Genomic DNA, 13,542 nt, shown 5'->3' on the forward strand with positions numbered 1-13,542 from the left:
CGGAAAAAAAAAAAAAAAAAAAAAAAAAAAAAAAAAAAAAAAAAAAAAGAAATATGTATTTGGCCTTTAACCATAGCAAACATGAAACTAGGACCTTAGCTATGTTCTCAATGTTTATAAAAGCCCTTAGCACTGTACCTAACACTATACCTAAACTGTATAATAAATGGTGTCTTCTATCATTATTTAGAGGTATACTTCAGCACAGAACAAACTAAATTTTTATTTGATGATCATCTGTGGCTAAAATAATTTAATACTTACAAAATTTTTATATATTTTTATAGATTACTTCAATCCATAAAGTGTGAAGTAAAAATATGACTCTGAAATCCACATAGAGGCTGAGAAAGACATACTGCAAAAAGAGCCTTTCAGGATAAGCCTGATCTGAAATGGGCACCCTTGATTCCCAATCCAGCCTCCTGATGAAATTCCAGAAGACTCTGAAATTACTTGCGGATGTAGACCTTGGGCACACAATGAGGACAGCGAGAGCCTGGGGGAGTCACTCCTCGGCTCTGTTATTTTCCTTATTTGTAAATGAAAGTGCTGAGTCTGTGACTGTAGGGTTATCCTGTGCCACAAAACTGGACAGAAAGGAGTGTTGTGGAATTAAAACTACTGCAGATTCCTTTTACTTTTACTCAGGCTGTAATAGTGGAGAAAGAGAAGAAAACAGTAGAGCAGTATGTTTCTCATCTGTAGGTTGATTTTTATTTCTATTAAATTAACCCATTTATCCTCTTCTATATGTTAGCCCAAAAGAAAAGCCCAAATTCAGTAGTTTTTCTTTTATCTTCTATATTTATTTCCAATCTGGCACTCTTAGAAATAGACAAGGGCAAGTAAAATAAAGTGATACGCAGTGAATAAGTAAAAGCCAAGAAACAAGTTTATTTTTTAGAGAACTAGTTTTCTGAAGGTTAACAAGACCAAAAAAGTTGATCAATAAGTCAATGTTGGCAACTAATTATTTTGTTTTCTAACTCATAATGATAAAAGTCTCCTCTTAAAAAAGACTTGATACAGAGATTTCACATGCTAATATGATCCTCAAAATAAGGCAAGAGTTATTAACTCTTTTTAAGAGCTGAAAAAAATCAAGATTAGTCACGTTAAATGACTTATCCAAAGTCACCCAGCCATGAGCAGAGACAAAAAAACAGGCTACAGTTTTGACCCCTAGTCCATTGTTCTTTCTGGCTTAACTGGACTGCCTCTATGCAGATATTTGACCACCAAAGGAGTGAAGGCCAGGCATGGCACTGAGTTGACCAAAAGACCTGGCAACCTCCTGAGGATATAGATCCTGTGCTAAGAAAGCACTCTTAACTACTCAAACTTAGCTTTTCTCCCCTCCTGCTCTCTTTTCTGATCCTTTCTTTTTTTCTGTCAATATCTAAGGTTTAGCAATAGTGCTAAAGGTTTTTACCAAACCCTAAAAATGGTTGTTAGCTTAGATTCTCGCAAGCTCTTTCTCTCCCCTTCCCCTCAATTTTAAATTACACCTACAGTGGAAATAGCAGGGACAAGTCCTGGCCATGGTGTAGAGCAGGGCAGCTGCCTTTCTCTTGCTCTACCTTCTGTAATTACTGCACCCAGATTACCTATTGCTCCCATTAAGTTGGCCCTCTCTACATCTGTGACTTCCTACTGCAAATTTAAAATATAGTTTATTCTGTTAATAGTTTTCTATGACTTTAATTATTTCAATATATTTCAAATACTCATATATACTTTTCTGAAACAGTCTTAATAGAATTAGATTTGGTTCAAATTATTAGGAATTCAAATTTTTTTAGCCAAATAGGCATTTTACCTTACAAAACCCATCTTAAGTTATAAAGTAATTTTTATGAAATAAACATCACATTCATTCTGTCACTCCACTAATATAAATTAAGTCCTAATTTTAAAGAGGGTTGTGGGGAAGATTTGTGGGTCTTTAAACTTGGCTTATTCAATAACTGATTCAAAATTTAAAAAGATGGAAAAAATGATTTTGCTATTACCTACACATCAATGATGATGACAAACTTTCTAAAGGGATACAGATTCATTTTTGCTAATGTGAGGCTGCTACAGATAACCAAACAATGTAATGGTTTGGTTTGGTTTGACTTGGTAACTAAGTGACCTAATGGCTAAATAGAATTTACATTTACATTTTTTTAAATATAAAGATTACTCTGACTGTTCTAAATTAACATGGATTCAAGGATCGTATCTTCTTATAAGTGGAGCTAGGTTTCTAAAGTTTTTAGCTCTTTATCAAATATCAGTATTTAAGGACCACACAAAATAAGCATTGTTTAACTGCAGCAGTATTTTTATTAGATTTTATTATCTATTTAAATAGATAAAAGAGTTTTCATATTAGATAATTTTCCCAAAGCAACTATATGTTTGCTTTATCTGAACAAATAATATACTTCGCAAATCATTTATTTCAAAACAATCTCAAGTTTTCTCTACACTTCCAGATTTCATTGCTGTTTAACACAATTCCACATTCTAAACTGAAAATCATATGAAATATAAATGATAAAATGTATAAAACCTACATGTGAGCTAATTTATATATAAAACATTTATTGAAAACTTAAGAACTGCTAGGTCTCAAGGGGAACACAAGGATGAACAAGACCCATTCCCTATTGAAGAACTTAGCCTGCTGCATTCCAGTATAGTTTCCTCAAACCCCATCCCCCTTTCCTTCAGTAATCTTTCATTTTTTATGTCCATGTAACTAGGCCCTCCAAGTAAATTTGAGTCTCCTATTGTTTGAGGAAAAGAGCTCATTAAGATGCTGTTGCTAGGGCCGGCCCGGTGGCGCACTGCTACAGTGCGCCGCTTGGGAAGCGCGGCGGCGCTCCCGCCGAGGGTTCGGATCCCACATACAGACCGGCCGCTCACTGGCTGAGCGAGGAGTGGGGGCAACACCAAGGGTTGCGATCCCGTAGCCGGTCCCGGTCCGGTACAGGCGCAACACTGAGGGTTGCGATCTGTTGCCGGTCACGAAAAAAGACAAAAAAAAAAAAAAAAGATGCTGTTGCTAGCCAAGCAGATCTCAAATGCTCTCACCACAAAGACATGATAAATTTTTGTGATGACAGATATACTAGTTACCCTGATTTGATCATCACACATTGTATATATGTATTGAAATATAACTATGTACCCCATAAATATGTACAATCAATACGTGTCACTTAAAAAATTAATTAATTTGACAAAAAGATGCTGCTATCAATTTCTTGAGGAATCCTCTCACTCCCGTCCTTCAAAGTCATTCTTCTCTGGGTAAGGTAGCCCTGAGAATGTGAGCAGAATTTGGGCCGCAAATCTCCACTTCCATATTTAATGGCCATGAAAACTACATCACATATTTGATGCTTTCTTCCTTTCTCAAGGTGGCTGAAAGTTTTAAACTGATGGAGAAATTACTCCAAGAAACCACTCTGTCTTTCTGTTATCATATTCACACAAGGCTGACAAAAATCTCTAACTACAGAAAGCCACAGGGGCAGTTTCTAGTGAAAATCGTCTCCAGAAACCTTGTGATTTACAGTAGCCCTTGTGAGAAACTAGTGTGCTTTTCCATAGTCAGTTATTTCTCCTCAAGCAAAATATTTAAGAAACTTTTGTCGATATGTCCTTCTATCCCATGTCCTTGGCACATCCTCTGAGCAGCTGGACCTTGGCCAAAAAAAACCAGGTTCCTAAGAATTGATGGCCATACCTTCCCCAACTTTTTTTCCCACTTACCTCAATTTCCTATCTATCCTGAGGAACAGATTCATTAACCAACAGAATTCCCAATTGCTCAGAAGCTTTTGGATGACTAGGGAGGCTTCTAACTATCTAGAATCCTCTCATGTGTCAGAAGAGATCTGGCCATTCAGAAACTCCCACAGAATGCAATTCAGACCTGAAGCCATCCTTTAAATAAAAGAAACACAGATTCTGGAGGTGTATGGGGATATGGTACTGTTAATACATTCAGTGTGGATCTTAGTGCTGCTTCAATGGACTTTCATTTATGCTAAGAAACATTTCCTGTATGAAGTCAGGATGTCAGAGTGTTCTGACTCAGTGTGTCATACCACGTGTCCCTAGGGTTGATCTAGCTGATCAGAGTGAGTCCTTTTTCTTCCTTATTGCCCAGTGAGTGCCCCTCCCAAAGCTACACATGATTGATAGAACCTTCCCAGGTAACAAAGGGATGCTCTTTGATAAAGGGGGTAAAGGGCATACAAGCACCTAAAACACCTGTGCCAGAAACTCAAAATGAGCTCATTCCTCTGTGGGGTGTCTGCTTGGCCAAGCTGTCAAGTAACAGGCCCTCATAGGGAAAAAAAAAGTATCAAACAAGAGCAGGGTGGGATAAGCACACATCTTGGTATACAGCCTCTAAGAAACCCCCTGATCCCATTATAGGATTCCAAGGTAAAGTCCCTCACAGTGGCTACAAGAAGCATCAGTTTCTAAACTCACCAAATTAATAAAATGGAACTCCAATAATAGTTGTTGTATTAAGCACACAGACACCCAGTAAAAAGAATGTATCTATCAACACAGACAGAACCTAATACAGTTGACCCTGGAACAACATGGGTGTTAGGAGCATCTACGACTGTGGCTGAATCTGACAACAGCTTTATGTTAACGTTACTGTGCACTGTCAACTATATTCTTGGCTCAGTAAGCCAGTGCAAGTGAAAGGACTTTAGTGACCTCTGCAAAATAGAGGAAGCAAAGGACGAACAGTCTGCTTTGCAATTTGATGAGATAGACCTCCCACAATGGGAGGTCTACCTTCAGGAAAGATATAAAATATTTGGTCCTTCCCATGTACTTTATAAAAATCATCTGCTTGCTTAGCATTTACAAGTGGAGACTTTTTTCCCGGTGGTAAAAATAAAACAAATAAAAATACACGAGTGAATAAGTTTTAAAATAGTCCCCCTAACGTATTAGAAGAAACATTTTGTTTGCACATGTTCTCTCCCTATTTCATTGTTCATAATGCCCTGAAAAGAGACCTTATCTCTGGAGTCCAATATAAATATAAATGTTTAATAAGAGTTTCATACTGGTCTTGTTCTTGCCACAGGAGCGGGAACTAATAGCAGGAGCAGAGATGTAGATCATTTGGTGCTCTGATATCACCAACAAATGGAAACATCCTCGGACATAAGCAGCTGGCTTTGAGCTCTCTATACGGGCAAACAGATCTATGTGGCACTTCTAGCCAGTAAACCCCGAGTGAAGAGGCAATGTGGAAGAATGATAACACTCAAGTTAAACAGAACAGTTACATCAATCAAAACCTATAATTAAATCATTTTACACATCAAAGTTGGGATGATCTATCGCACTTTGAGCTCACTGTGAAATACTGCTTACTCATATGGCTCAATGAGATTTCAAGACCTGTTAACAAGCCTTACCTGCAAGCAGGTGAACAGAATTGAAGCTCTTCTCCAGTTTATCCAGAAGTACAGTGAGAAAACAGTCTGAGGACAGAGAGGCAACATCTTGGGAGCTTTGATCGTAAACTACAACCTTCTGACTGCAATCAATGTCAACCTGAAAAGCAAATATGAGGCTTGTTAGGAAGGAAGGTGAGAAAAATAATCTCATAAACTACTGGTTGAGTAGGATCTCACGTTTACTGACACCGACGCACACAGTTGCTTCCTGTTTTCAATTAATAATTTGAATAAAAATGAGATGTGGTCAGTTTACTGAATATATGGCATACAAATGGTTTAAATGCTTATAAAAATCAACTTTTAAAAGGGAAAACTGATGCTACTTCTGTGTAGATGTGCTCAAAACCCGCTGGTTTTAAATCCATGACTCTATGAAAAGGTAAAATTCATAAACCAAATAATATGCAAAATAAACATAACCCTTGACCTAAAGAAACACTTTTTGGTAGCTGACTGGTATGGGGAACTGAACCCCTGACCTTGGGGTTACAAGGCTGTGCTCTAACCAGCTGAGCTAACCGGCCAGCCCTAAAGAAACATTCTAAAAAATGGTTTCTACATAACAACAAAGAAATCAGTTATTTATAGCTGACTGGTATGGGGAACTGAACCCCTGACCTTGGGGTTACAAGGCTGTGCTCTAACCAGTTGAGCTAACCGGCCAGCCCTAAAGAAACATTCTAAAAAATGGTTTCTACATAACAACAAAGAAATCAGTTATTTATTAAAATTAAAACACAAGCTCATTTTTATTCCTGAAGAAAAGAAGTAGCCTTTCCTACCACACAGATAAAATGTTGGTACCCCAGGAATAACTTTCCTTGAAGATAATATCCTTAAGTATTGACCAATGTTACTACATATAAAAAGCACTTCTAATAATTACTTCCAACATTTCCTTCCAAAGCACTTGGAAGAATAACTTTCCTTTCAGTAAATTTGTAAATAATATAAAATAATGGTTAAATTGATAAACAACTTTAGCAAGCCATTAATAGGAAAACATAGCACTTGTCCAAATTAAAGCAAGTTAACCCTTCTGTATAGTTCAGAAATATTTTTAAGTGTGACAATATGGTTAGTAAATTATTTTGAAGTACCACAAGGTACAAAAATTTTAAAAGCAGACAAAACTTCATCAAATTATTTTCTCCACTTAAAAATGAAACTTCAACTAAAATTATTCCCCATTTGGTGTGTCCATTTATTTTGAAAAGGCAAAAAAGAAAGCATTTACCTTATGTTTTGCCGAATGCTGGATGAGTTCTGTAATTAACACTTTGTCCTGCTGCAACCTTCGTTTCATAAGCTTGGAGCAGTTGATATTAATGGCTTCCAAAATGTGGGATGTATTGTATTCCACAAACGGCCGGCTATCAATTAGCAGCACTTTTTCCGTTCCACTTTCCAGCAGAGCCACCAGCCTCTCAGTAACAATTTGAGTTCCAATCATCTCATGGGCCATGACAACAATAAGTCCTCTTTTTCCACCTCCTCCTTTAATTTGCCACGATGATGTAATGGTGGTGTGCTCAAAGGCTCAGCCACTCTATTGTACTAAAAATGTATGAGGTCAGGCTGGTGGTGACTGGCAAAAGGAGAGTTAAACCCATTTTCAGCAAGAGCCCTCCAAGTGAATGTCTCTTTCTCTTTCCCGTTGATGTGCTCTTGCAAAGGACTCCTTCCACAAAGCAGCTCCTCACATTTGATTCATAAAGAGATGACTGGAATAACCATTCCACAACAAAAGATGCTTTGGGGCAGCCAGCACATTACATCATTCTTTACCTTTGCTCCCTTGCTCCAACAGCTTTACGCTGGACTGAAAGCCTACACGAAGAGAGAAAGACAGAAAACAAAACATGGGGTCAAAAAAGAAGAAAGAGCATCAGATTAGAGAGTGTATGACTCATAATATTTACTCCATTAATCTAATTCCATACTTGATGCACTGTTTCATTTGAACAAACAAACAAAAAGGACAAATAGGTATGGCTTCAGAAAAATGTGCTAGCGACAATTCAATTTTACCTCAAATGTAGACACTCAAAGAAAACAAGACACAATCACGAATTATAATCCCCCAGAACTAAATGACTTGCACTATGAAATTTAAAAGGCTATAAAAAGCTGCTTAAAATACTATTATTCCAAACGGTTTCCTCCGTTTGCTTATTTCTTGCAACAGCACAAAGAACAGCAGCCTAGGACCAGGTTAGCAATCTCATATTATCAAGACAAAAAATTTCTTCTGATGGCTTGAGAATTATTGTGATAAATGGGTAAGAGTGTATGTGTGCGTGCCCACGCACAAGTACACACCAGGACTAGGGCACACAGAGCAGCCCCTTTAAATTGCCCTCGAGGAGGAGAAAAGAGGCAGGAAAACAGTAAGTTCTATAAATTTCAGCTACCTTTTAAGAAAGAGGAGGAGCAAAAATGGCTGATAATGGGCCGGCCGGTGGCGCACTCCTACAGTGCGGCGCTCCCGTTGAGGGTTCGGATCCCACATACAGACCGGTTCCTGCTCACTGGCTGAGCGAGGGGCGGGCGCAGCACCGAGGGTTGCGATCCCATTGCCGGTCCCGGTCCGGTATGGGCGCGACACTGAGGGTTGTGTTCCGTTGCTGGACACGAAAAATGACAAAAAAAAAGGAAAAAAAAAAAAATGGCTGATAATGCTTGTCATAGCAACTGCTGAGCTGATTGCTGGGGGGTTGGGAGTTCCCAGCTCCACCTGAGGCAGTCTCACAGCTATGACCCTGGCCTGTCTCTTTCCCATAACCACCCCCCTAACCCCAAGTTCCTTGACCCCTTATAGGCTTACCCTTCTCTTGTGCCTCATTCTTAAGAGAATTACTGACTCCCAGCCTTAGAAAATCTTACCCTTTAACCTGAAACTCTGAGACAGCTACAACATACAGAGCCTTTAAAGTTGGACCCAGTGCCTCCCTGTTCTTGCCAAACTCCTATAACCAACTGTTTCCTAATAAACACTAGTCGAAGTTTTGTGCCCACAGCCTGGACCTTACCCTGTACCTTCAGTATTCTCAGGTTCTTATTTACCCTGATCCATCTCTGCTTATACAAAATCCTCTACTACATAAAACTAGATGTCTACTGTTGGCATTCAATCTCTAGAGGATAAACTACATATTTGATGGCAAAAGTTTTGTATTATATTTCTTCCACAGTGCTTTGCACATAAGATGCTCAATTTACACTACTACAGTAAGTAAAATTCTCCTTATTCAAAAACGATTTAAGATTCTAAATAAATATTTGATTAACTGATTTCAGATCAGGATAACAGAGCCTTCAAACATCTTTGGGTCATACTTCCTAATTTTATACTTACAAATTAGACACTGAAGCATGGAGAAGAGGGAACAGTATATAAAAGAAGGGGCCTTGCCATTTATTTATGATGTAACTTTGGACAAATCATACAACTTCTCTAAATCATTTTCTTCGCCTACAAAAATGTAGATTTAATATTGGCCTTATCTCCTCACAAAGTTTATTATAAAATTACCTAATTTATTTAAAGTTCATAAGTAAAACAGCAACTATGCATCATATAGAAAAAGGAGAAAAAAATGCTCTAAAGATGCCAATGGAACAAGGCAGGCTTGCATCTGGAACTTAAGGATATCACTCAGTGGACAAAAACAGAAGTAATTCCACCCTCCTACAGTCCAGCTGCAACCAGGCTGTGCCCTTTCTCACAGAACCTGACAGACACTGGAGTTAGAAGGAACTTGGGAAAGCATTTCATCCACCTCAGATTTTACAAATCACCTCCAATTCATACATTGTGTTTATTACTTGTCTTCCAAGAAACAAATTTCATTACATTAATGTATTTATTTTTAATATAGCTGTATGGCAATGAGGTAACAAAAGTCATCTCTTCTTTCTTTTTTTTTTTTTTCCTTTTTGTCTTTTTTCGTGACCGGCAACGGATCACAACCCTCAGTGTCGCGCCCATACCAGACCAGGACCGGCAACGGGATCGCAACCCTCGGTGTTGCTCCCGCACCTCGCTCAGCCAGTGAGCGGCCGGTCTGTATGTGGGATCCGAACCCTCGGCAGGAGCGCCGCCGCGCTTCCCAAGCGCCGCACTCTACCGAGTGCGCCACTGGGCCGGCCCAAGTCATCTCTACTTTCAACTGATGAAACTAGAGCAGAGAATTTGTCCTAGTCAATCAACTAATAAACTTTTGCAAAGAACCTACCAAGGCTAAGGCATTGAATCAAGTGACAAAGTTCATGGCAATGTAAGTACTATACTCAGATTGTCTGACTAGCAAACCAGAACTTCTACTACTGGGTTACCTTGTTTTCCCTAAGTACCTGTTTCCATAATGGAACTGGACACAGAAAGAGTATCGTGACTTATCCATGAGGGTGCCTCCGTGGCACAGAAAGTGGAAATCCGAGAACAAGAGCAAGTTGATTCCAACAATGACACCAAGTCTCCGAGTCTGATCGGCTCCTCTCAGTGATAAAATCAGGATGGGACAAGGCATTTATCTGGGTTAGCAGATCAAGGGACAAAAGGAGGGGGAAGACAGCGAACATGTAAAAACTGAATTAGAAAGTTCTCATCTTTGCTTCCCACCAGCCAAATCTCATAAGCCCAAAGACAGGCTATGGCAAACAGTTCTTTAGAGCAGAAAACTGTCATTCTTACCCAGAGAAGCAGAGTCAGTACTCAGAGACACAAGACCCTTTTCCTGACCAAGAAAAGGTCTGGTCAAAGTGTCCCTAACATGAGGATGTAATGGAAGTGAAGGGGTGAAAGTGGAGTGAGGGTTAAGTCACACCCTGAAAGGGCTCTGAGGCCAGCCAGAGCCCTCCTTTATGTCAAGGCCTGATTTTCTATAGTCCTAAATAGATTATGTGAAAGTCAGAGCCCTGCCAAGGAGTCGTGGAGGGTGAGGTAACAATGGCCTTAACCTTGTTTATTTACAGCTAGATAATTCTGCTTAAATCCCCATCCTTGGCTACTACTTTAATTTTAAAAATTTATGTGTTCACTGTTCATTCTGAAGAATGTCAATACCCTGAGATCAGGGACATGTCTGGGACAGTTTTGTTTTCAAAATCTTTTCCATCGGGTAGAATTTACTGTTTGCAAACCACCAAGCTAACCTCACCCGAAATTTCTACAGGAAGTCAAAAGGAATAAAAATTCTTAGATTGAACCACAGAGGCCCAAGTGCATATGACAAAATCCAGGACAGAACACCTTTATTATTTATCTATTTACTTAACCAATTCTTAAAGTTTTAATTTCTTTCCATTTAAAGAGATCATATATTCACATGGTTCAAAAATAAGAAGTCTAAAAATGTATGCATATTATAAATATGTGCATACATTGTATATTGTGTGTCAGTTATACATAAAGGTATTAAAAATTGCCATGATGGGCCGACCCCATGGCTCACTCAGTGCAGCGCTGGGAGCTCAGTTGCGCTCCTGCCACGGGTTCGGATCCTATATGGGGATGGCCAGTGCACTCACTGGCTGAGCGCGGTGCGGACAACACCAAGCCAAGGGTTGTGATCCCCTTACTGCGGTGCGGACAACACCAAGCCAAGGGTTGTGATCCCCTTACCTGTCAAAAAAAAAAAAAAAAAAAAAAATTGCCATGACACTGAAATTCTAACAAATACATTTAAATGAAAAAGAAAGAATATATTGAAAATCCTACCACCCTTATCTTCCATCTGCCCAGGTCCCAACCCTGCCCTCTAATTGTTAAACTGTTAACAATTTCTTCTGATTTCTTCCAAAAACATTTTTAAATGAATACAGAGTAAAATACAAATATGTCTTCTTTTCCTTCTCCTCCTTTGTTCAGATGGTCACACAGTATACACAGTTTTGCATTTTGCTTTTTCTTTCATGTACATTCCAACTGGTTTTTTTCAACGTTTAATTAGAAAGTGAATCAATCTATACATCCACAGATCTTTCATATTTGTACTTTTGGAAATTTAAGTAAAACATGTAGAATACTTAAAAGGCAACTTCCTTCTTCCTCCTAGAATTATACCTATGCAATCAGTCCACTTAGCGGGGCACCTAAAAGCTAAAGAGTAACTCATAACACGAGAGTACTTTTAAAAGTTCATGGAAATATAGAATTAAGGGCCGGCCCAGTGGCGCACTGGATAGTGCGCCGCTTAGGAAGCGTGGCGGCGCTCCCGCCCAAGGGTTCGGATCCCACATGCAGACCGGTTCCCGCTCACTGGCTGAGCGAGGCGCGGGAGCAGCATGGAGGTTTGCGATCCCATTGCCGGTCCCCGGTCCGGTACGGGGGCGACACTGAGGGTTGCGATCCGTTGCTGGACACGGAAAAAGACAAAAAAAAAAAAAAAAAGAAATATAGAATTAAAAGGTAATACAAATCTGTCCATGAACTTTTTGAAGTACCCTGGTAGTATGCTCAAAAGGCCAGCAAATTGTTTTATGGCATCCTAATAAAAGAGTACCCCTCTATAACTATTCTGGATTAAAGGAAAGTTAAAATGTGACAGTATACATTCATGGAATTATAGAAATTATCTTTTAAAGGATACCCTAAAGTTGGTAGACAGAATTTACCATATTGAAGATTAGTGAAGTTAACCAGACTACTAAACTAAAAATTGGAAAGTATCCCACGTTCAGAAATAAAGGTTTTAAAAGACTTTACCTAAGGATAAAGATAGGCTGAGGCAACATTTTAATATAACAAAATAACTATGCAGATCAGGGAACAAAAAGAAATGCCATTTCTGGTACATTTTATAGCTCAGCAAATGATTTATGTTTTACATTTTTTAACACTTAACATTAACATAAGTAGTATAAGAACTTTCCCCCTTTAATACAAAATTTTTAAAGTTTTTCTGTGTAATTTATTTTATGTTTAAGATTCTATTTGGTTACTTATGGAAATGTATCTATAACTTTATAATGGAAATCACTGAAGTTTTATGTATTGAAACTATATATCCAACTTTGCAAGAACATAGTATATCAATGAAGTGTACTACTGAATTAGTTATGCTTGAGAACTATAAGTCTAAGATTATTTTAATGATAAGATGAACAAGTAGGGCTTATTTTAATTAGAACAACATAAAGTCCAACTGTATAAAAACCAATATTTGCCATTACAGTAATTAGCTAAGAGAAAAAATGTTTTGTTTTTATTTTCTTCAGTGCTTGTAGCCTTCAGAATTAGTACACAACCAGAAAAAATTTATGAATTATTAAATTTTAAGATTTTTTTTTTTTTTTTTTTTTGTCTTTTTCCGTGTCCGGCAACGGATCGCAACCCTCAGTNGCACTAGCGCAGTGCGCCACCGGGCCGGCCCTTAAGATTATTTTTAAATGATTCTATTAAGCATCTTCCTCTTATTCCCAGATAAGGCATTTTTCTCTTCAACCTCCCAAACACAATCCTGATTTCTAGGTCAGTCATACTGACACTGGGTATATCTACTCAGAAAAAAGGTGAGAACCTCTCAAACACAGTTTTTTCCCTTCTAACCATGGGTTATGTTCTGCCAACAGCAACCACTCATTTGCTACTGGCTCTGTCACCCTAAAATACCTATTCCCAAGGCCTACATCAAGGCAGGCAGAGGACGCAGGCCCATGAACACACTTGATGCTCTGAAAGTGGGACTCGCGGGGAGGCAGGGCTCCGCTCCGACAGGCTTCCACTTCAAACATTTCCTTTTACAAAGAGAAAGTCTCAGGGGAGGGTAAAGGATCCTATGGCTATGGGGTGCTTTAAAGGCCTGTTCAGTGAGGAGAGGGATTTACTTTTATTTGGTTGGGCTACAGGTCAAATTCAAATTCTCAGAGTTTATGGAAAAGACATAATCAGATGAGGAGTTTACTTTTATGAAACAATAAAATTGAAGGGACATACAAAAAGATACACCAAATAGCCTTTCAGCAGAGCCCTAAACACAAACTTTCAATAACAGAAAAAACTGAATCAAAAGGGGAAAAAGCAGGCTGTGAAGTCTGA

The 13,542-nt window shown here is 38.7% G+C and overlaps 1 protein-coding gene across 1 annotated transcript in view; it reads right to left on the reverse strand.

Moving 5' to 3' along the window:
* DUSP16 (dual specificity phosphatase 16) overlaps positions 1 to 13,542 on the reverse strand; it is a 71,999-nt gene that overhangs the window by 31,540 nt on the left and 26,917 nt on the right. The window contains exons 2-3 of the mRNA XM_008575506.1: positions 6,739 to 7,331; positions 5,457 to 5,595 (exon numbers count right to left, since the gene is read on the reverse strand). Coding sequence (XP_008573728.1) covers positions 5,457 to 5,595; positions 6,739 to 6,966 — 367 coding nt within the window. The 5' untranslated portion in view covers positions 6,967 to 7,331. The remainder of the gene's footprint in view (positions 1 to 5,456; positions 5,596 to 6,738; positions 7,332 to 13,542) is intronic.

This window comes from Galeopterus variegatus, unplaced genomic scaffold, assembly GCF_000696425.1.
Source record: "Galeopterus variegatus unplaced genomic scaffold, G_variegatus-3.0.2 Scaffold1201, whole genome shotgun sequence".
Lineage (NCBI taxonomy): Eukaryota > Metazoa > Chordata > Mammalia > Dermoptera > Cynocephalidae > Galeopterus > Galeopterus variegatus.